Source organism: Ornithorhynchus anatinus, chromosome 10 (assembly GCF_004115215.2).
Source record: "Ornithorhynchus anatinus isolate Pmale09 chromosome 10, mOrnAna1.pri.v4, whole genome shotgun sequence".
NCBI classification, from domain to species: domain Eukaryota; kingdom Metazoa; phylum Chordata; class Mammalia; order Monotremata; family Ornithorhynchidae; genus Ornithorhynchus; species Ornithorhynchus anatinus.
In genome coordinates this window covers 55,018,898-55,041,650 of record NC_041737.1, presented here as the reverse complement: position 1 = coordinate 55,041,650, position 22,753 = coordinate 55,018,898, and the positions used below count along the sequence as shown (strand labels likewise).

General features: G+C 55.6%; 2 protein-coding genes and 2 non-coding genes across 5 annotated transcripts; 1 reads left to right on the top strand and 3 right to left on the bottom strand.

Annotated features, from left to right (window-relative positions):
* Nucleotides 1-2,681: 2,681 nt before the first annotated feature.
* ZNF641 (zinc finger protein 641) lies at nucleotides 2,682-12,220 on the top strand. Of its 2 annotated transcripts, none has more exons than XM_007660448.4 (6): nucleotides 2,682-3,741; nucleotides 8,082-8,343; nucleotides 8,769-8,860; nucleotides 10,298-10,427; nucleotides 10,878-10,982; nucleotides 11,195-12,220. In XM_007660448.4, the coding sequence occupies exons 1-6, from the start codon at nucleotides 3,247-3,249 to the stop codon at nucleotides 12,172-12,174; spliced, it is 2,064 nt and encodes a 687-aa protein (XP_007658638.1). In that variant the 5' UTR covers nucleotides 2,682-3,246; the 3' UTR covers nucleotides 12,175-12,220. The 2 variants fall into 2 exon arrangements, with proteins under 2 accessions (XP_007658638.1, XP_028930005.1); XM_029074172.2 differs by having other exon boundaries at nucleotides 3,270-3,745.
* Nucleotides 12,221-16,710: 4,490 nt separating this feature from the next.
* Nucleotides 16,711-16,784, bottom strand: TRNAT-AGU. The gene has a single exon. It is a non-coding gene; the product is annotated as a tRNA-Thr (tRNA).
* A 696-nt stretch (nucleotides 16,785-17,480) lies between these two features.
* Nucleotides 17,481-17,552, bottom strand: TRNAP-CGG. Its single transcript has one exon. It is a non-coding gene; the product is annotated as a tRNA-Pro (tRNA).
* A 1,354-nt stretch (nucleotides 17,553-18,906) lies between these two features.
* LOC103167145 (histone H1.4-like) lies at nucleotides 18,907-22,647 on the bottom strand. The gene is made up of 2 exons (XM_029073667.2): nucleotides 22,546-22,647; nucleotides 18,907-19,945 (listed from the first exon to the last, which is right to left on the bottom strand). The coding sequence occupies exon 2, from the start codon at nucleotides 19,761-19,763 to the stop codon at nucleotides 18,966-18,968; it is 798 nt and encodes a 265-aa protein (XP_028929500.1). The 5' UTR covers nucleotides 19,764-19,945; nucleotides 22,546-22,647; the 3' UTR covers nucleotides 18,907-18,965.
* Nucleotides 22,648-22,753: the final 106 nt, after the last annotated feature.

Below are 22,753 nucleotides of genomic sequence, written 5' to 3'. Positions count from 1 at the left end.
TAGTTTGTGTCTATCTCAGTGCTTAGATCAGTGCCTGGCACATAAGTGCTTATTAAATATCATTTTAAAAAGAAAAGGAGGACTATTTCTGTTTCTCTTCCTTTCCCTTTCTAACCCATCCACGCGACTCCCAATCTAGAAATGGAGAAGGGAATGCACGTGATTTGCTTTCAGCGTCTCCGCCTCTCGGTCCGAGACTTTGTTTATATGTGTGATTGATGACCGGATGCGTGTGTGCAAGTGGCTGTTTTCCTGTGTGTGTACTTGGATCTGTGACCTGTGAGCGTTTGATAATTGCCACCCCACCCCCCCAGCTCCACATCATTATATACATATCTATACATTATATATTCTAAATTATTCATATATATTAACATCTGTTTCCCCTTCTAGACTGTGAGCTTGTGTGGGCAGGAAACCTGTCTACCAACTCTTTTGTACTTTACTCTCACAAACACTTAGTACAATGCACTTAATGTCTGTCTCCCTTTCTAGGCTGTGAGCTCCTTATGGGCAGGAATATGTCTGTTGTTATATTGTAATTATTATTAATTATTATTATGGTATTTATTAAGCGCTTACTATGTGCCAAGCACTGTTCTAAGCACCGGGGTAGATACAAGGTAATTGAGTTGCCCCACGTGGGGCTCACAGTCTTTATCCCCATTTTACAGATGAAGTAACTGAGGCCCAGAAAAGTTAAGTGGCTTACCCAAGACCACACACTGACAAGTGATGGAGTGGGTATTAGAACCCACGACCTCTGGATCCCAAGCCCGGGCTCTTTCCACTAAAGCCACGCTGCTTCTATTGTACTAAAGAGTGTGTGTACTATAGAGTGTGTATTGTACTATATGTGTACTTCCTGTTACAAGTTCCAACTCCATCCCTCTGTCCTTCTCCCCAGGGGGGAACCGCAGGGACAACATGGAATAATGCTTAGCACATAGTAAGCGCTTGTCTGCTGGGTGACCTTGGGCAAGTCACTTAACTTCTCTGTGTCTCAATTTCCTCACCTGTAAAATGGGAATTAAAAGTGTAAACCCCATGTAGGATAACCTGATAACCTTGTATCTACCCCAGCGCTTAGAACAGTGCTTGGCACATAGTAAGCACTTAACAAATACCATAATTATTATTAACAAATGCCATCATTAGAAGGGGAAATAAGGCCCTCAGGGAGAAGCAGCCTGGTCTTGTGGAAAGAGCCCAGGCCTGGGAGGCAGAGGACTCTGTCACGTGCCGGCTGTGAGAACTTGTCATTTCATTTCTCTGGGCCTCAGTTCCCTCATCTGTAGAAATAACAATAACTATGGTGCTTGTTAAGCACTTACTATGTGCCAAACACTGTTCTGAGCTCTGGGGTAGATACAAGGTAGTCAGGTTGGACCCAGTCCCTATCCCACATTGGGCTCACACTCTTAACCTCCATTTTCCAAATGAGGGAACTGAGTCCCAGGGAAACGAAGTGACTGGCTCAAGGTCACACAGCAAACACATGGCAGGGTCAGGATTAGAACCCATGACCCTTTGACGCCCAGTCCCGTTCTCTCTCCACTATGCCACGCTGTAAAAATGGGGCTTTTGACTAGGAGCCCCACGTGGGGCAGGGACCAGGTCCAACCGGGTGAGCTCGGATCTACCCCAGCGTTTAGCACCCTGTCTGTAAGTGTTTAACAGATACCAACTACGTAGTGAAGCAGTATGGGGTAGCGGCTAGAGGACGGGCCTGCGAGTCCCCAAGTCATGGATTCTAATCTCGCCTCAACCACTTGTCGGCTGTGTGACATTGGGCAAGTCGCTTCGCCGCCTCTGGGCCTCAGTTCCCTCGTCTGGAAAAGGGGGATGGAGTCGGCTCTGCCACTCATCGTTTGTGTGACATGGGGCGGCAAGTCGCTTCGCTGCCTCTGGGCCTCAGTTTCCTCATCTGGAAAAGGGGGATGGAGTTGTCTCTGCCACTCGTCGGCTGTGTGACATGGGGCAAGTCCCTTCGCTGCCTCTGGGCCTCAGTTCCTTCATCTGGAAAAGGGGGAGGGAGTCCGTGAGCCCCACGTGGGACAAGGGGACCGTGTCCAACCGGAGTTTTGTGGATCCACCCCACTATTAACAAATAGTGCGATTATTATTCTTATTGAAAGGAAAAGAGAGAGGTGGAAGGCTCGTCCAGCCCCGGCTGCTTCTTAGTCCGGGGCCCGGCACATAGCGAGCGCTGCCCCACTGCCAAGGTCCCGCTTCTTCTTCCTGTCGTGCGAGGCCCGGGCCTGCGACGGGCGAGGAGGCCCCGCCCCCCGGGCCGCCGGTCCCCCGCCCCCCCGGGCCCCCTCCCTCGCTCCCCCTCCCCCCGGCCGGTCCCCGGAAGCGGAGGGGATTTCCGGTGCTGGCGGTGGCGGCGCCGGGCCGGTGTCTCCGCTGGGCCCGGGCCCCAGGTCCGGAGGGCGGGGCCGCCGGGACGGGCCGGGCCGGGCCTGGCCGGGCGCCCCGGGGCCGGGGGTGGGGAGGGGAGGGGGCGCGCTGATCTAGGGCCCGGCCCGCCCCGGGGTGAGTGGGGGTCGGGGCCGCCGCAGGCCGGAGAGACAGACCGGCCCGGGGACGATGCGGGGACGGGGGGGGGGGGTGGGTCGTCGGTGTGCTTCTCCATCTCTGCCTCCCTGCGTCTTCTCTGTCCCCAGACCCTGACTCCCCCGGCCTCGGTCTCTCTGTCTGTCCCCGGGTCTCGGTCTCCTTGGGTCTCTCCGTCCCCAGTCCCCTTCTCCTCGGATATCGGTCGGTCTCTGTTTCTCTGTCCCCGGGTTTCGTGCTCCCCAGGCCTCGGTCTACCCCGGTCTCTCGCCCCTTAGGTCCCTGGTCGTCGGTCTCCCTTGGTCCCTTTTCCCAGGTCTTGGGCTTCCCTTGTCCCAGTCTCTCTGGGTCTCTCTTTCCCTGGTTCCCTGGCTTTCTGTCTCCCTAGGCCTCAGTCTCCCCCGGCTTCGGTTCACCAGGTCTCTCTCTCTTCGGGTCACTCCCACCCACAACCCTGGCTCCCAGACAGATGCTCTGTTCTCCTGGTCCTCTCTCGCTGTTTCAGTAAGGCCTGTGTTCCCATGTTTTCCTGCCCCCCAGCTCTTCTCTAGGCCCCGATTTATTCCTGCCTGAGGCGAGCGGAGAGATGTAGATCTGAAGACCTTAAGCCCTCTCGCCTCCCCATCCCCAAGGGGCCTCAATGGGCAACTTAGCTTAGGACTCCTTTGAGCATTTCCCTTCTATAACATGATCTCGTCTCTCCCCTCCCCCAGCCATTCCTCCTCCAGGTGCTCAACAGCCCAGGGACCCCAGGAAAGACCAAGGCTTAAGGCCCCCCCCACCCTGACCTCCGACCCCAACGATGGCTACGGCCCCGAGCTCCCCGGCTCGGGCTCCCCGGGAGCACGAGGGACCCCTGACGGTCCAGGTGGCGGAAGACTCGGTCTGGGGGCAGGACGACACCGGCCCCGAGAGCTTCCGCCAGCGCTTCCGCTGGTTCCGCTACCAGGAGGCGGCCGGCCCGCGGGAGGCCCACAGCCGGCTCCGGGAGCTCTGTCGCCGCTGGCTGCGGCCCGAGCTGCGCACCAAGGAGCAGATCCTGGAGCTGCTGGTGCTGGAGCAGTTCCTCACCGTCCTACCCCGGGAGATCCAGACTCAGGTGCGGGAGCGGCGGCCGGAGAGCGGCGAGGAGGCCGTGGCCCTGGTGGAGGGTCTGCAGAGGGAGACCAGGAGACCGAGGCGGTGGGTGAGAAGGGGGAATGGGGCTCTGTGTGATGCGGGGGAGGGAGGGGCTGAACTGGGGTGGGTTTAGGATTCCGGAGTAGTGGTGGCGGGGAGGACTGGAGCTTTGAACGGCCACCCCGCTTTCTCCAGGTCGTGGACCTGTTTTCCCCCCCGCCAGCTGAGGCTAGGATGGGTTCTCTCTTGTTAAAAAAAAAAAATTGGGTGAGCAAAGTTCTGGCCCACGCAGATGTAATAATCATAATCATAATTATGGTCCTTGCTAAGCACTTACTACATGCTAAGCACTGAAGTAGGTACAAGTCAATGAGGATGGACACAGTCCCTGTCCCATGTGGGGCTCACACTCTTAATTCCCAGTTTACAGATGAGATAACTGAGGCCCAGAGAAGTGAAGTGACTCACTTAAGGTTACACAGCAGACAGGTGGCAGAGCCAGTATCAGAACCCAGGTTCTTCTGACTCCTAGGTCTGGGCTCTATCCTTCGCCACCCACAGCACCCCTAGCCCATTCCCAGACACACCCACCCACCCACACACCCAAACAAATACATACACACTCTCCTTCTCTTCCTTTCTCTCCATCCACCCTAATGGGCTCATCCTCCTTTGGCACAAGAGTGACAAAAGGGCCTCTAGACCAGCTGGAATGTGCCACCCCATATTGTCTTGCCCTCTGGCCCTGCAGCTGGGGCTTGCCACTCTCCCCGTGCCCCGAGGCCTGGCATTTCCCCCACCCCTTGTCCTCCTGGAGCACGGCAGAGGCACAGCCGAGGGCCGGGATGGCTCCTCAAGCGGTCAGACAAGTGGCTCAAAGGTTTTGCGGAATCCTTCAAGAGATGAGAGTAGTAAGAATATTAAACACTTACTGGGCACAGGGCCCTATACTGAGCCCTGGGAAAGAGTACTCCAGTGGCAATTAGATACAGTCTCTGTCCCTTGGGGGGGCTTACAATCTAAGCTTAAAAAGGGGGAGAGGGGACTGGCTTCATAAGGATTCATAACAAAAATAATACTAAATGATAAAGACACAAAAACAACGATCACTTCAGAGATGGCATTCCTCTTGTCCCCCTCCCTCATCTCTTTTGGTTATGCCACCTCGGGCTGGGGTGTCATGGGAGCCCACCATGGCATCTTGGGTCTTGAGGTCCACAGCCTGGCACCCATCTTGCCCACTTTCTCTGGCGTCCCTCTGGGAACCACCCACGGCCCCTTCCTGTCCCTAAAATCCCACTACCTGGGGCTTATCTAGACTCTCTGTCCCCCGATTTTTTGAAGCCCAAGCTGCGGAGGGAGTCCCAGACCAGTGGGCAAACCCACCGCAGTTTCAGTGGCCATTTATGGTCATCTGGCCAACCAATAGTATTGCCTGAGCACCTGCAGCATGCAGAGCACTGGATTAAGCCCTTGGTAGAATACAGTGGAGCTAGAAGACCCAGTCCGCCATCAAGGGGTTTACAATCTAGTGGGGGAAACAAGCACTGAAATAATTTATGGAGAGGACGACGAAGTGGGTAAGTATAAGAGTTATTTGCTAACAGGAGCCCCGTTCAGGTTTCATAAATAAGCAGTTATGTGAACCACTAAATGAACCTAAATTCATTGCCAGACACACGAGAGCATACACATATACACACACAACTCCCTCCCCCCTTCATTCACCCCCTTATTAGCAGCGTGGCATAGTGGATAGAGCACGGGCCTGGGCGTCAGAAGGTTGTGGGTTCTAATCCAGGGTACACCACCTGTCTGCTCTGTGACCTTGGGCAAGTTGCTTCACTTCTCTGGGCCTCAGTGACCTCATCTGGAAAATGGGGGTTGAGACCGGGAACCCCATGTGGGACAGGGATTGTGTCCAACCCCATTTCTTTCTATCTACCCAAGTGCTTAGTATAGTGCAGGGCACACAGTAAGCTCTTAAGAAATACTACTATTATCATTATGATTATTATTAGCTCTGGCCTGGGACCCTTCTTTCAGAGGGAATCTCCCTGCAGTCTGAGTAGCTAATAATAACAAAAACAATAATTGTGGTATTTGTTAAGCCCTTATAAGTGCCAAGTACTGTACTAAGCGCTGGGATAGATACAAAGGAATTGTGTTGGACACAATCCCTGTCCCACATAGGGCTCACAGTCTTAATCCCCATTTTACAGGGGAGGGAACTGAGACATAGAGAAATGAAGTGACTTGCCCAAGATCACCCAACAGACAAGTGGCCGAGCTGGGATTAGAAACCAGGTCCTTCTGACTCCCAGGCCTGGGCCTATCCACCAGGCCACGCTACTTCCCAGTCAGTCATAATCATTTGTATTGATAGAGTGTGGACTGTGTGCAGAGAACTCTCCTAAGTGCTTGGGAGTGTCCAGTGGAGTTAGAAGACAGGATCCCTGCCTTCAAGGAGCTTACAACTAACAAGGGAAACATGTAAAATAATTTCCAGGTAGAAGAGGTGAATGGACCGGTGGACAAGCGAGTGTTTATTTTGTTGAGCAGTTAATACTTAGAGCTCCTATTAGCTTCTACCACTGTAGCTAGTTCCACAACTTCGGGAAGGCCCTCTCTGACTCTTCCTCCCCTGGGCTCTCAGCCCAGACCCCCAACCTTGTGTTCACCCCCGACCCTCCAAGCAGCATGTCCCGAAGATGTTGAGCTTGTCAGCTTCCTGGTGAACCCCTGCTCTTCCTCCTCCCGAATCTCAGGGCTACAGTTCCTCTCGGGTTCTGAACTGGCCACTCCCTGAGCTCTGCGGCCTCTTTTATTTTATTTTTATGGCATTTGTCACTAGGTGCCAGGCACTGTGCTAAAAGCCAAGATGATAATCGGGTTGGACACAGTCCCTGTCTCACGAGGTGCTCACAGTCTCAATCCCCATTTTACAGATGAGGGAACTGAGACATAGAGATGGGAAATGACTTCCCCAAGGTCACAAAGACAAGTGATGGAGCTGGGTTTAGAACACAGGTCCTCTGACTCTCAGACCCGGGCTGTATCTACTAGGCTACGCTGATTCTCCTCAGATGGTAGCAGCCACCTTGGGGTCCTTTTTCCTGTGTTTGAGGGACCTTAGGTGGAAACCGTTGTCACCCATTGCTTTCTCGTTTTATGAGGGGGAGGGTGTCGGCTTCCCCCTCCCCCAGACGCACATCTGGGGTCCACCTACTGGGATTTACTGGGATTGAGACTATGAGCCCCTTGTGGGACAGGTACTGTGTCCAACCTGATTATCATCTTGGCTAATAAGCGCTTAAATACCATAAAAATTAAAAAAAAGAGAATGCAGAGCTCAGAGGGTGGTCAGTTCAGAGCCCGGGAGGAATTGGAGCCCTGAGATGCGGAAGGGGGAAGAGCAGGGGTTCACCAGGATGCTGACAATCTCCGGGAGATGTTCCTTGTGGGGTGGGGGGTGAGCATGCAACTGGAACAACCCGATTACCCGTGTCTATCAGTGCTTTGAACAGTGCTTGGCACGGAGCAAGTGCTTAACAAATACCATAATTATTATTATTGTTACTGGGTCCCTGCTGTGGATGGAACCCTGCACCTAACGTATGGGAGTGAGTCCAGTGGAAGTAAAGACAGAGCCCCCATCCCTCAAGGAGCTTATGGTCTAATGGGACAATAGCACATCTGTCCATTACAATAGAATGGGGAAGCAGCGTGGCAGAGTGAATAGATCATGGGCCTGGGAGTCAGGAGGTCATGGGTTCTAATCCTGGATCTACCACTTGTCTGCTGTGTGACCTTGGGCAAGTCACTTCACTTTTCTCAGTTACCTCATCTGGAAAATGGGGATTGAGACTGGGTGCCCCATGGGACATGTACAACATAATTTGCTTGTATCTACCCCCAGTGCTTAGTACAGTGCCTGGCATATAATAAGTGCTTAACAAATACCACAGTTATTATTTATTATTGTTATTATTACAGTCACCTCCCTCCTCAGGCCCGGCAGACTTGAGAGCTCCGTATTTGGAAACCTGGGCTTTTCAATACCTCAGGCCTACCCCACAGTGGGGGGTGAGCATTTACATTAGTCCAGAACCAGGGGTTCCTGAATCCCTGCTGCTCCTGGCCCTGTTGGAGGCCTTCCCTTTGGGGACCCCTCACCAGCCTGTTTCCCAGTCCTCACAGCAGCCCCCGGCCCCCACAATTCCTGAAAGTGGTGGCTGGGGGCATCTGACAATGCGAGACACTGGACCCCGCTGCCCAGACGCCTTTTGGGGGAGTTGAAGTGACCTTGAACGGACTCCCCCCGCCCCCCTCCAGCAGCTTCGGGTCTCCCTTTGAGACTTCCCAGGGGCTGGGGGGTGACAGGTGCGCTGCCTTGTTCCCAGGTGACAGTGTGCGTACGTGGCCAAGAAGTACTCTCGGAGCAGACCTCCGCCCTTGGCCACACACCGCGGGAGCCCCTGACCATCCAGCTGGACAGGTCGGAGTCCCTGGACCAGGAGGAGGAGGAAGAGGAAGAAGAGGAGGAAGAAGAGGAGGAGGAGGAGCCACCGAGTCCAGAGACCCCAAGTCGGGACATCGGCTCCCCGGACACACCGGGCTGGGATCCTGAGGAAGAACCGCCCCCGTCACCCACCCAGGAGAGGGGTGAGAGGCTGCCATGTGGTATGGGAGGAAACACATGATTCTCTGATTGAACAGGCCTTGACGGTCCACATCCACACAAAACCCCTCCAAATTCTTCTCCCCCCGTTGGCCTAGTCATCTCCCAGCCCTTGGGAGCGGCCCAAAGCTACTTCAGGGTGGCTCATGTGGCCACAGAGTCCCAAGGATTTCCTCTTAAAGCTTCTAGACTATAAGGCCCTTGTGGGCAGGGAATGTGTCTACAAATTTGGTTGACAGGGAACCACCGACCCCTCCCCCCAAACACTGGGGGATGCAGCAGGGCGGGGCCTGACCCCTGGATCGGGAGTCCCTGATGGGAGAATAGAGAGCAGTTGTGAATGCCCACCCCCCTCCCCCACTCCTCCCTCCCGTCAGCTGCTGCTAACGCCTCCTCTGTCCCCCCTCAGCCCCGTCTGCTCCCCGAGTCCCTGCCTCCCCGCAGGACGGGAGCAGCACCGAGCGGGAGATGGCCGCCGCGCTCCTGGCCGCCGGATCGCAGGTAAGCTGGACCGGAAGCTTGTCCTCTAGATGGAAAGCTCGTGTGGGCAGGGGATGTGTCTGTGTATTGTTCTGTTGGACTCTCCAAAGTGCTTAGTACAGTGCTCTGCACACAGTAAGCGCTGAGTAAATACAGTTGAATGAATGAATGAAAGGTAGATCACAGCTCCCTTGGGGAGCCTGGCCCCTCCCCGCCGCCCCCTTGTCTTCCCACAGGTTCATCCCAAACCACCGAGGGCAGCCTTTCATGCGGACTCCAGCTACAGCCTGGGCTTCTCGGGGTGGTCTTGCCCGGCTGCCGGCTCCCCGAGGGCCTAGGGGAACTGAATCAGGAGAGGACAGGTGGGGGAAGGGGCCGCAAAGGGGTGTTGAGTCTAGGAGAGCCCTTTCGGCTGAGCCACAGTGGGCAGTCTTTGTTAGCTTTAGAGCCGGTGGGGGCTGGAGGTGCAGGAACGGAGGGCTGCAGCAGATTCCGCTCAGTAAACCCCTTCCCCCCGCCCCTGGTAGTCTTCGCCCCTTCCACTTCCTCCCCTTGTCCCTGCTGCTGCTCCTCAGAGGGAAAATGGTGGAGATGAGTGTCCATGAGAATGTTTGGCAGAAGTGTGGGTACCCCTCTCCGTTTGGGTGAGAGTGATTGTGTAGCGGTCATGTCCCTGTGTGTTTGAGAGGGTGTTTGCGGAAGGCATGCTTACCTTCTGCTGGTATTAGGATGATCATGGGGAGAATTTGTGTACCTGTGGGTGTGCGTGGGGCAGTTGTGTGCCCATCTGGTTAGATAAGTGGAGTGACATTGGAGTGATGAAGTGACATGTCATTTCCCTTTATCTGACAGCAGAGTGATGGCCTCAGTTGCTAATAATGGTATTTAATGAGGGTATTTTTAAGTGGTTACTAAGTGCCACGTACTATATTGAGCACTGGAATGAATACAAGATACAGTCCCTGTCCCACATGGGGCTCACAGTCTCAATCCCCCTTTTCCAGGTGAGGGAACTGAGGCCCAGAGAAGTGAAGCGACTTGCCCAAGGTCACCGAGCAGACAAATGGTGGAGTCAGGATTAGAACCTGTAACCTTCTGACTCCCGGGCCCAGGCTCTATCCACTAGGCCATAGTGCTTCCCCTAAATCCTCCCATGCTGCTTCCCATAATAAAGAAGCAGACCATTTATTAGCTATCAGTAGCTTTATCCAAGCCAGCCCCGCCCGGCCCCTAAGTGAGTTTGTCACGCCTTTTATTAGGTAACGGGTTTCCAGGTAGTTCTCTCTGACCGTTTATGTTGGTGGAGTTTTCCTTCCTAGGTCTCCTCCCGCCCCCGGCCCAGCCCACCACCCCCACACTCTCCGCTTCTCACCCCTCACCCAGCCCCAGTCTCCCCATGTACTGCTCCAGGATGGGGGTGACCGAGCGCTGAAGGGGTCGAGTCTCGTCTCGTTTCAGGGCCTGGTGACCATCAAGGACGTGTCCCTGTGTTTCTCCCAGGAAGAGTGGGGTAGTCTGGACCCTGGGCAGACGGACTTTTACGGCGAATACGTCATGCAGGAGAACTGTGGGATTGTGGTGTCTCTGAGTAAGGGCTTGGGCCTTGGGGGGCGGCTGGCAAACGGCCTCCTGGCAGACTACCCCCTCCGAGCCCCTGTGACATGGCAGGGCCGGGGGGGTCCCCTCCATTTCTGAGGGTGAAGGGGAGGTTTGGCGATTTGGGGGCGTGTGGGCGTGGTTGTTGCAGTCAGCCGTATTTAGTGAGCATGTACTGTGTGCTTAGCACCATTCAAAGCACCTGGGAGAGGACTCTACAACAGTTAGCAAGGCGACAAGAGCCAGCCAGAGACTCCCCTGTACTCCCAGGCAAGCCTGGGGAGTGGGGATGGGGAGGGAGGAGCTGAGGGCGGGACGGTCAACACCATCCAGCAGGCGGACATTTTCAGGTTCACGATCTTAGCCGCACCTGCCTCTCCCTCACCGTGCAGCGATGAGCCCCGCTCTTCTTAAAGCTTCCTTCTCCTCTCCTCCGGGACAGGGTTCCCAATTCCCAAACTGGATGGCTTCTCCCAGGTGGAAGGAGGGGAAGACCAGTGGATGCCGGACTCCCAGGACTCAGAGATTCTCAGAGTCACCTACCCAGGTGAGGACAGCGTCCCATTGCTGGCCCAGTGGGGAACCCCTCCTCCCCTCGATCCCCACCACCGCGATCCTGCCCCTCTCTGGTTTTCCAGCCCCGGTGGGAGTTGTGGGGAGGGGCCGGGGCAGGGCTAGTTCCGGCCTCACCTACGAGCGGCTCCCCTGACCCCAGAGTACCCTTTCACCCTCACAGTTCTCCCTCACCCCCCGCCACAGGAGACGGTAGCGAGCCCGACGGAGTGGTGCCAGTGCCGGAGCCGGAGCCGGCCGGCCTGCCAGCCGACGGGCCAGAGGAAGCCCACCCCTGGAGCCCTGAGCCGGGCGGGCCCTGGCCGGACGGGCCGGGGAGCCCCGGGGCCCGGAGGCTGGAGTTGACCGCCCTGCGGGCCGGCGGCTTCCCCGGCCTGTTGTGCCGGGGGGAGCTGGATTCCCTGATGCGGTCGCACCTGTGCCCCCAGTGCGGGAAGAGCTTCGTGTGGGGCTCCCACCTGGCCCGGCACCTCCAGACCCACACTGGCGAGCGGCCCTACCGCTGCCCCAAGTGCCAGAAGAGCTTCGGCAGGAGGCATCACCTGGTGCGCCACCAGAAGACCCACCTGCGTGAGAAGCCCAGCCGCTGCCCCGACTGCGGCAAGGTCTTCCGCTGCCCCGCCCACCTGGCCAGTCACCAGCGGGCCCACGCCGAGGGCGAGATCCCCGGCCGGGCCCCGGGGCAGGCCCGGGCCTTGGTAGACGGGTGGGCCCGGCCCCCGGGAGTGGGGAGGGCCCGGCCCGGGCCCGAGGGCCAGGAGGGCAAGCCAGCCAAGCCGCGCCAGGTTGGGGAGGGGCCTGGCAAGGTGAGGCGGCGGCGTGCCCCACCCGTGGAGCGCTCCCACATCTGTGGGGAGTGCGGCAAGAGCTTTGGCCGGCGCCATCACCTTGTGCGCCACTGGCTGACTCACACCGGCGAGAAGCCCTTCCACTGCCCCCAGTGCCAAAAGGGCTTTGGCCGCAAGCACCACCTGGACAGGCACCTCCTGACCCACCAGGGACAGAGCCCGCGAGCCCCCCCGCCCCTGGGGACCGCCTTCCCGCCGTCCCCCCCGGCCACATCTGCCCAGGGAACCGGCCTGGGCCCCGGCCCCCTGGCCTTCCAGGACTGGCTTCCTGGAGGCCTGCAGGGACCAGTCCTTCCCCTCTCCTCTTTGGGAACGTGAGCCCCGGCCCCACCCTGGAGGTGGGGGGAAGAAGAGCCAGCGGGGGCGGGGGGGAGGGGAGGGGCCTGAACCATCATCCCTGAGCCGGGACTCCTGGCTTCCGGGCCCCTTTGATTTCGGGTGTGACGGTCCTCATCGTCAACGATATTCATCGAGCCTACTGGGTGCGGGACACTGGGCTAGGCGCCGGGGTGGGGGCTAGGGGTTCACCCATGACAGGATCCCTGCCCAGGAAGATCTTACAGTCCAATGGGAGGGGTCAAGGAAACCAATGTAGATGGGGTGCCAGGGCTCCGTTGGCTGGGCGAGAGGGTCGAAGGGGCCGTGACCAAGCTCCCAGAAAGCTGTGCAGTGAAGCGCTCCGGCTTTGAAGGAGCGGCGCAGGGGATGGCTAAATGGGGGGTCGGAAAGGCACTCTGATTGGGGGGTGGGGGGAGCAGAGTTGTCAGCAGCTCCCAGGCTCTCAGGTGACTAGCAGGGGACAACCACAAGGAATTCACTCGGGCAGAGCTGGAGTGCAGTGGGGGAAAATGTTGCCGTTACTGTGATGATTTGTCTCCTTTGTTGGCATTGTCATCATAACGATGGTATTTATTATTAATAATAATTGTGGTATTTAAGCGCTTGCTATGTGCCAAGCACTGTACTAAGCACTGGGGTAGAGGCAAGATAATTAGGTCAGGCGCAGTCCTTGCTCCACATGGGGCTCAAAGTTTAAGGGGAAGGGAGAACAGGGATTTGCTTACCTTGTGCCTAGAAACCTGCTGAGCTCTGAGGTAAGATGAGTTCATCGGGTCAGGCTCGGCTCATGTCCCACATGGAGATTTGCAGTCTAGGAAGAAGAGAAAAGGAATTTTCACTGCTTCACAGTGAGGTCTTTCCTTAGTAATAACTGCTCACTGCCCCCTGACAGGGTGTTGGATAAAGACCTGCTAGAACAGAAAAAGTATTCTCATCCTCTGGTCTAAGGCTTTCTCCGACTGGAGTTTAACCTTCTGTGCCCCGCCTCAGGCCCTCTGTTGGCTTTTGCTGTTTCCCCCATGTGTCTCAGGTCCTGTCCATCCCCCACAGTCCTGTTTCCCGCATTAGTCTCTTCATCTCCATTGCCATTCCGTCAGTATTGATGTCGCTACCCTTAGGCCTCTGTGGCCCTTTCCTGCTTCCAGAGGTCTCAGGAGCTGCCGTGCCCAGTGGGAGTTGGGGATTCTGGCTAGTGAAAGAGCTGTCCCAACACAGGGCGTTCTAGCAAAAGATCAGGGTCCCCTCTGTGGGGAGGAGCCACATTCTAGACCATCAAGGTTGTCTTTTGACTTCTGCTGCCCCGTCCAAAGGTGCCAGGATACCGGGGACGCCAGGATCCCTCCCGTGAGACGAGAACTCGAGTGCCAGCTGCTGAAGGGGCCACGGGGCTCATGGGCTGGGACTTTGGGAAAGAGCCTCAGGAATGCCAAGGAGCTGCCGGGCTTCCGGGGGTTGGTGTGTGTGGTAGTGACTGTGGTTTTTGCTGAGTGAGTCACTAATTGTTCTGTTTTCTTAACCGGAGTCTGTGTTTTGTTATCCATCTCCCCCTCCATAGAGCACCACCTTACAGGTGACATACCTAAGGGTCTGTGTTCTCCACTTAATATGTAGGACCAAGTCATTTCCCTTTCTGCCCAGGCAGGACAAGTAGACTGTCAGCTTATTGAGAGCAGGAAATGTGTCTACCTATTCTGTTGTCTTGTAGTCTCCCAAGCACTTAATACAATGTTCTGCACACAATAAGCTCCCAATAAATACCACTGATTAGAATGGGAGAGGAAAGGATAGGTGACGATTTTTCATTATGAGAAGATGTGAAAAGGGGGCTGGGTTTTTAAGGCTACCAGCAGGGTCTGGATTTCAATCAGGCAATGGTATTTACTATGTGTGGAGCACTGCAATAAGTACTTGGGAACCTGCAGTAGAGTAGAGCTAGTGGACCATAGAGCCACCACTTTGGATCCTTTCAACCCTAACACTCTGGAAGTTAGGATAGACAAGGCTGGGAGCCCTGCACACCCAGACATGGAAGCCATCACTCCTGTCCACCTGGCCCCTGTGGTCGACTGCCAAAGGAGAATTCCAGTTCCCATTACCACTTCCCCTTCAGGGCCCAACCATCAGGAACAGGGCAGGGGAGCAGTGTGGATATCTGGCCACAGGTGACCTATGTATGAACCTGAGGAAATGGATGGGAGCCTTTGGAAAAGCCTAGGGCTAGGACTCCTTCTGGGCCCCCGGGATAGAATTGATAAAAAGTTGGTAGCAGGAAACTGGAGGGGCTGCTCTCCAACGAAGAAAGGCAATGGAGAGAGGGAGGAGAGCCTTTGTGCTACTCTCGCCAAAAGGAGAGAAGAAAGGGGACCCCTGGAAGTTGTCCAATGCCCAGACCCTAGGCTCCTGATCTTCCCTGCTATCTCACCCCTTGATGGAGCAGTAAAGTTTTTATCAGCTCAGGCCCTCCCCTCCCCCTGTTTTAATGGAATTTATGAGCTAAACGCTAGGATTTAGTCATTCAATTGTATTTGAGTGCTTACTCTGCAGAGCACTGCACTAAGCGCTTCGGCGAGTACAACAATAAGCATACACATTCCCTGCCCATAACGAATTTACAGTCTTGGTGGGGTGAGGTTGGGTGGGAGAGAGGGGAGAGAGTCATTAATAGAAGTAGATGACATATGTACATAAGTGTTGTGGGGCTGGGATGGGGGATGAACAAAGGGAGCGAGTCAGGGTGACGCGAAGGGAGTGGGGGCGGGCTTAGGGAAGGCCTCCTGGAGGAGATGTGCTCTCAAAAAGGCTAATACAAGCTAATCAAATTGGGCACACTGTCTCCCACAGTCATTAACCCCATTTTACAGATGAGGTGACAGGCACAGAGAAGCTGTGAGTTGCCCAAGGTCGCACAGCAGACAAGTGGTGGAGCTGGGATTAGAACGCTGTTCCTTCTTACTCCCTTGGCTCAAACAAACCTTGCTGGGGCTTTTAGTTTATCTCACGGGATCAGGTCCAGAGGGTTTTCCCTTACCCTGGCACAGCTCTCATGCCTCCAGGCACCTGAGGGCCAGTCTTGGGGTGAGCCCACCCCAAGCTCTTCGGGACGAGAGGAGTGGAAACTACAATTCCCGGCGGGCAGTGCGCGCGAGGCCTACAACTCCCAGCAAGCTACGGGGCAGCCTGCCATTCTCCCTTCCTCTGTAACCGTCGCTCGTCCTGCTCCCATCTCCTCCACCTTCTAACCGGAGGAGTTGTTGAGAAGGGGGAGGGAGGAAGGGTGGTGACATACGAGCGAGTTAAGATGAAGAAACAAGTGCCAAAAGGGCCCAGGACCTTTGCAAAAGAAAAAGAGAACCCGTCCAATACACTGCTAGACGGGGCGAGGATGCTCTTTGGGCTACTGCGCGTGCGCGGCGGAAAATCCAGCCTCCCCTGCCTCCACTTTCCAAATTGATAATAATAATTGTGGCATTTGTTAAGCGATTACTAGGTGCCAGGCACTGTACTAAGCACTGGTATGGATACAAACAGATAGGGTCGGACACAGTTCCTGTCCCCTATGGGGCTCAGAATCTCAATCCCCATCCTATAGATGAGATAGCTGAGGCACAGAGAATAATAATAATGGTATTTGTTAAGCGCTTACTATGCGCAAAGCACTGTTCTAAGCGCTGGGGGGGGGCGGGGGATACAAGGTGATCAGGTTGTCCCACGTGGGGCTCACAGTCTTAATCCCCATTTTACAGATGAGGCAACTGAGGCCCACAGAAGTTAACGGACTTGCCCAAAGTCACACAGCTGATAAGCGGAGGAGCCAGTATTAGAACCCATGACCTCTGACTCCCAAGCCCGTGCGCTTTCCCCTGAGCCACAATGCTTCTCACAAAAAAGTAAAGTGACTTACCCAAGGCCACACAGCAGACAAGTGGCGGAAGAGGCGGGATGAAGAAGCGATTATCTTCTGACCCCCAGGCCCGTGCTGTATCCATTATGCCATGATTTGAGAAAGACTTTTTCATCTGGGGCAACTCCTGGGATCCAAACAATCATCTTGGCCTCCTTTCCAGCATCTTCTATCTGATCTTCTCCCCGGCGGGGGCCTCAACGAGGGAACGGGGCAGATCTGGGGAAAGGGCCTGGCCGCGGGGCGGAGGGGGATGGGGGGTGTCCTGGGGGTCACTGAGCGTGGGAGGGTCGGGGCAAGAACCTGAGCACGGCAATAAGTCCGACCACCACGCAGCGCTCGAATTCTTCATGCTGGTGAATAAAAGTCGCATGTTGCAGTCATGAAGTAAACGAGGCTCCCGTAAGGAACCGTCGGGGGGAAGGAATGCCCCCCGCACTGGAGCTCAAAGTGGAGCGTGTTAATCAGCCAGGGACCCTTTTAATTCTCCTCTTCAAGGAACGCCCCAGTCACGGGTCAACCCCGTGACCGGTTAGGGATTTAGGGATACACCTGTACCGAGGTAGGGAGGAAGAACTAAATGAGAAGGAAAAACGAGGTAGGGCAAGAAGTTGAGGCACCGCTGGGATTCGAACCCAGGATCTCCTGTTTACTAGACAGGCGCTTTAACCAACTAAGCCACGGCGCCGCCGGGCACTTCGTCTGCTAAGCAGCATATGGGATTCAGTAGGAGCTGCCCTAAGTGGGACACACCCGCTCCGATGAAGATATTGATTCAAACAATTCCTGTTCGAAGTTGTAAAACTCTCCCGGAAGTGGAGGGAGTCCTGATTGAAAGTTTCAAACTCTTCCCCCCAACTCTCCCCCACAACCCCGTCCACCTAATTCCCTCCCCTCTTGGCCAGCGAAGGACCCAGGGGGACGTAGATACCCCAGCTGGAGTGGGAAGGGGCTCTGTGAGCCCCGTCTGAGAAACCCCTCCAAATTCCCACCGTTCCCATGTTATCCACCCCGTCGGGGTCTGGAATACTTCTTCGAGCCCACCCCGTTAAACCACGCCACTCTTTACTGGACAGTGTGACCCTGCCATTCGAGGTCTTCACGAACCAAGTGTAGAACTGAGACTAATTATCCGGATACTTTAAACAGAATCGTCAATCTCCCCTGCAGACACGGGCTCTTCCTTAGGGGGTAGGGGGTGATCCCCTTGCAGAGGTCCCGGACTTTGCTTGCACTTTTTATCCTCGATTATCTGCCATCTAGCATAATAAAGGCTCAACCACAACTACAATTATTCTCCTCTTCGCAGCTTTCCACTCCCCTCCGCCTCTTCTTGGCGACGAGAGCAGAAGCACAGGCCGCGGAGAAAAAGTAAGCAAAATTTGGGCTCGTCCGGGATTTGAACCCGGGACCTCTCGCACCCGAAGCGAGAATCATACCCCTAGACCAACGAGCCGCTCGCTTCCAAACCTTCCGGATATCGCCACTCATCCCTGTGGTAGGAACTCCCATTGGGTGGGGTTGCAAAATAAATCACCTTTTTGACTTCTTTACCTTACCCTAACCTTTTCCCTCGTCCTCGCAGGATACAGTGGGTAATCGGAACAAGGGCAGACGCAATCTGGGTGACCCTGGGCAAGTCACATCACTTCTCAGTGCCTTCAGTTACCTCATCTGTAAAATGGGGATTAACACTGAGCCCCATGGGTCCAACCGGATCCGTTCGTATCTACCGCAGCGCTTTGTACAGTTCCTGGCACACAGTAAGCGCTTAACAGATACCATAAAATCAAAAAGCGATCGATTTATGAATCTCTCATGATAGGAGTGGAGAGTGAGGGGAGGGGAAGGTAGGGAAAGGGGAAGGAAGAGAGGTGGGAGAGGAAAGGGGAGGATGGAGGGGTTAGAGGAAAGTGGGGACGAGCTTCTTTGGAGAAGGGAGTCGTGCGGGACAGGCTGCGGGAGGGCGGGGCCGCTTTTGGAAGATACTATAACTCGTCCTTCACCCCAACCCCAACCGGCGGGGTCCCTTTCGCCCCCCCTGAGCCGGGAGAGGGGAGGATGGAGGAGGGGGTCCTTGGATTCTTTCGCCTCGCTGCTCAGGGTGCATTTCGATTATCGCGGTGTTAGGGAGCTCTCCAGCGGACACAGCTCGGAGCTGCAAGCGGCTTTTGCTTGCTCGTTTCTGTGGCCCGCATCCCCTCCGAGGAAACTCACAGTTAGGTCTATGTTATAGAACAGAGCTCCGCCAGATTCATTTATTGATTCATCCATCCATCCATCCATCCATCCATCCATCCATCCATCCAATATATTTTCCCTCCCTTTTGCATCCCTTGGATTTGCATATTTTAGACACATAATCAGGATCCACCCATCCAATATATTTTCCCTCCCTTTTGCATCCCTTAGATTAGCATATTTTAGACACATAATCAGGAGGACGGATTCTCTGGAGATGACCTAATGCTAGGAAAAGTCCAGGGAAAACGTGGAAGAGGCAGACCGGCAGCTAGATGGATAGAGACCTTAACAACGGTAACGGAAGAGCCAAGCGACTTGCCTCAAGTCACAGAGCTGATCAGTGGCGGGGCCGGGATTAGAACCCACCACCTCTGATTCCCAAGCCGTGCTCTTTCCACTATAACCCCGCTGCTAATAAAAGCGTCACCTAGAAAGAAAGTTTTACTCTAGACTCTAAGCTCGTTGTGGGAAGGGGATGAGTCTCTTCTTGCATCATAGTCTCCCATGAGCTTAGTACGGTGCTCTGCACCCAGTCAGCCCTCAATAAAAACGATTGAATGCCTGGATGAAGGGAGCCGTTGCCGGGAAGGTCACCCAGCTTTATTGTCCCGCTAGGATAGCGACTTTAATTACCGCGATGACCGACCCTGGCCCCTTTCGGGCCTTTTCGAGTAGAGTTTCCCCGGGCTGGGGCGGAGCCGAGGCGGGTGGGAGCGGACCTCCTCCTTCGCGCTTCCTTGCCTCGGGGGAGGCTCCCCGGGTCCGGGGCGGGGGTCTTCCTCCGCTTGGCCGGGCCCTGGGCTTTGCAGTGGCTCGGGCTCCCTTTCCCGTTGGCCTTGGGGCGGCCGGGGGCCTTTGGGGTCTTCGCGGGCCGGCGGAGCGAGGCCGGCGGCTCCGAGGTCCTGCCCTTCCGACCCGCCATCCGGTCCTCCGGGGGACCCCTCGAGGTCCGCGGCGCCGTCCTCCTCCTTTTGGCCTCGACCCTCGCTTGGGCCCCGGCCTTCTGCTGGGCCCTTGGAATCCGGGGCTTGGCCTTGCCCTTCGGCTTGGCCTTGCCCCTCGGCTTGGCCTTGCCCCTCGGCTTGATTCCGTCCTGCCCCTCGATTTTGCCCCTCGGCTCGGCCTCGTCCCTCGACTGGAGCGTGATGCTGGGCTTCGGGCCCTGGCAGACCCTGTAGGTGCCCGAAATCCCCCGGCCGTTGATCCTCAGGAGAGCCCCCTGGGAGTCGGAGCCGCCCGCCGTCCTGCGCACGTTGTAGCCGGCGTCCTGAAACTCCTTCCTGAGCCGGGCCAGAGAGAGTCCCCTGCGGCCGGGGGCTCCGGCGATGGCCCGCAGCAACAGCTGGGACAGGGGGAGGGCGGCCCGCCGGGCCCGCGGGGGGGACGAGGCCTGGGCAGCGTCGGATGGCCGCGCCTCGCCCATGGCTCCGCTCGGTTCGGCCTCGCTCAGTCCGGCTCGGTTGGCTCGGGCCCGGCCCGGTTCTGCCGCCCGCCTGCTCTGTCCCGCGCAGACCCCCGCTCTGCTGCCATCGCCGGCTCCTTTCTTGCGTTGGGGCGGAGTCAGGGCAGGCTCGTCGCCGTCACAAAGCCGGGCCCCGTTGCTACCTTTCAAGTCAGTCAAAAGTATTTATTGAGCGCCTACTATGTGCAGAGCACTGGACTAAGCGCTTGGACTGTACAATTCGGCAACAGACAGAGATCATCCCCCGGCTCACGGTCTAAACGGGCGAGACCGACAGCAAAGCGAAACAGAACCAAACCAAACCAGATCACCTCGTCAAGATAAATACAATCATGGAGATGCTATATAGAGATAAATAGAAACACCTCATTAACAAAATAAATAGGGGGATAAATACTATGTACAATAATAATAATAATGTTGGTATTTGTTAAGCGCTTACTCTGTGCAGAGCACTGTTCTAAGCGCTGGGGTAGACAAATAATCACAGTGCTGAGGGGAGGGGAAGGGGGAAGAGCAGAGGGCGGGAGAGGGGGGAAGGGGAGGGGAGGAGGAACAGAAGGAAAGGGGGCTCGGGCTGGGAAGGCCTCCTGGAGGAGGTGAGCTCTCAGTAGGGCTTTGAAGAGGGGAAGAGAGTTCGTTTGGCAGACGTGAGGAGGCTACTCTGCGCAGGCTCCTCGCGGGAGAGGATGGTTGGGAGGGAAGAGAAATGGGGGAGTGGACTAGGGAGGGGAAATTAAGCATCATCGATTAATCAGTCAGATGATAGCCGGGGACCGACAGTTGATCAGACAGCACGTAGTGGGTGATGCGGAGGAGACACCAGCACCCGGGACAGCTCACATCCCGAGTTTGGAGCCTCCTCCTCCCCCGCTCCACCTCCAAGGTATTTGTTAAGCGCTTACCATGTGCCAGGCATTGTTCTAAACGCTGGGGTGAATACAAGCTACCGTGTCCACGCAGTCCAGGTCCCACATGGGGCTATCGGTCAGTCTTAATCCCATTTTACAGATGAGGCACGGAGAAGTGAAGTGACTTGCCCAGCGTCACACAGCAAACAAGAGGTTTAGGATTAGGATCCAGGTTTTTCTGACTCCCAGCCCCGCGCTCGATCCACTAGGCCATGTTGCTCCTCCTCTAACCTGGCACAGCATAATGAGCCCACTCTCCACCCTCCCCAGCCCTCCTGGCCCAGCGATTGATTCATTTAATTGAAGTGGCGGAAGAGGGATTAGAACCCAGGTCCGCTGACTCCTAGGCCCTGGACTCCCATCCATTCCTGCATTCAATCGTATTTATTGAATGCTTACTATGTGCAAAGCACTGTATTAGGCGCTTGGGAGAGTACACTATAATAAGAAACAGGTACATTCCCTGCCCACAATGAGTTTATAGTCTAGAGGGGAGACAGACATTAATTTAAATAAATGAATGACATATATTTCCCCTTTTTCCTTTCTCCCTCGCCCCCCGAAGATGGATCTGTGCACTTCCCCTTCTGCGGAAGAACGGACGCGGTTCCCCGACTCCCCCCAGAGCTTCTCTTGGTCGTAGGTTCTAATCCCGGCTCCGCCACTTGTCAGCTGTGTGACCTTGGGCAAGTCACTTCACTTCTCTGGGCCTCAGTGACCTCATCTGGAAAATGGGGTTGAAGGCTGTGAGCCCTAGGTGGGACAACCTGATGACCTTGTATCTACCCCAGCGCTTAGAACAGTGCTCGGCACATAGTAAGCGCTAAACAAATACCAACATTATTATTCTCACAGCGAGGTGACTGAACCCTCCTGCCCCGAGGAAAAGATCGAAACCTCGACTATCCGACTTGGAGAAAAACTGTCGTTTGGGGCCTGGGTACAAGCAACGTGACTCAGTGGAAAGAGCACGGGCTGGGAGCCAAAGATCATGGGTTCAAATTCCGACTCCGCTGCTTGTCAGCTGTGTGACGTTGGGCAAGTCACTCAACTTCTCTGTGCCTCAGTGACCTCATCTGTAAAATGGGCATTACGACTGTGAGCCCGACGTGGGACCACCTGGTCATCTTGTATCTCCTCCAGCGCTTAGAACAGTGCTTGGCACCTAGTAATTGTACATTCCAAGTACTTAGTACAGTGCTCTGCACATAGTAAGGGCTCAATAAATACTATTGAATGAATAATAAGCGCTTAACAAGTAAGTCACTTTACTTCTCCGTGAGAAGCATGGTGGCTCAGAGGAAAGAGGCCGAGCTTGGGAGTCAGAGGCCATAGTCATGGGTTCTTGGAGAAGCAGCGTGGCTCAAAGGAAAGAGCACGGGCTTTGGAGTCAGAGGTCATGGGTTCGAATCCCGGATCTGCCACTTGTCAGCTGTGTGACTGTGGGCAAGACACTTAACTTCTCTGTGCCTCAGTTCCCTCATCTGTAAAATGGGGATTAAAACTGTGAGCACCATGTGGGACAACCTGATGACCCCATACCTACCCCAGCGCTTGGAACAGTGTTCCGCACATAGTAAGCGCTTAACAAATACCAACATTATTAATCCCGGCTCCGTCGCTTGTCAGCTGTGCGACTTTGGGCAAGTCAATCAACTTCTCTGTGCCTCAGTGACCTCATCTGTAAAATGGGCGTTAAGACTGGGAGAGCCACGTGGGACCACCTGGCCACCTTGTATCTCCCCCAGCGCTTAGAACAGTGCTTGGCACATAGTAAGCAGTTAACAAACACCAACATTATTATTATTATTACTCCTACAAGAAGCCCGGACCTGGGTTCGACTTCCGCTTCTCCTCGTCGACGTCACCTCCTTCAGGACCCTAGAGTTACCCTTAACTAAGATGGCGGCAGCCCGAGCAACCCGCCGGCGCCCTCACCAACATGGCCGCCCTCAAGTCCCCCAACTCGGGATCGACTTCCGCTCCTCTCGGTGACGTCACCCGGAAGCAAGATGGCGGCATCCTGAGCACCGCGGAGGC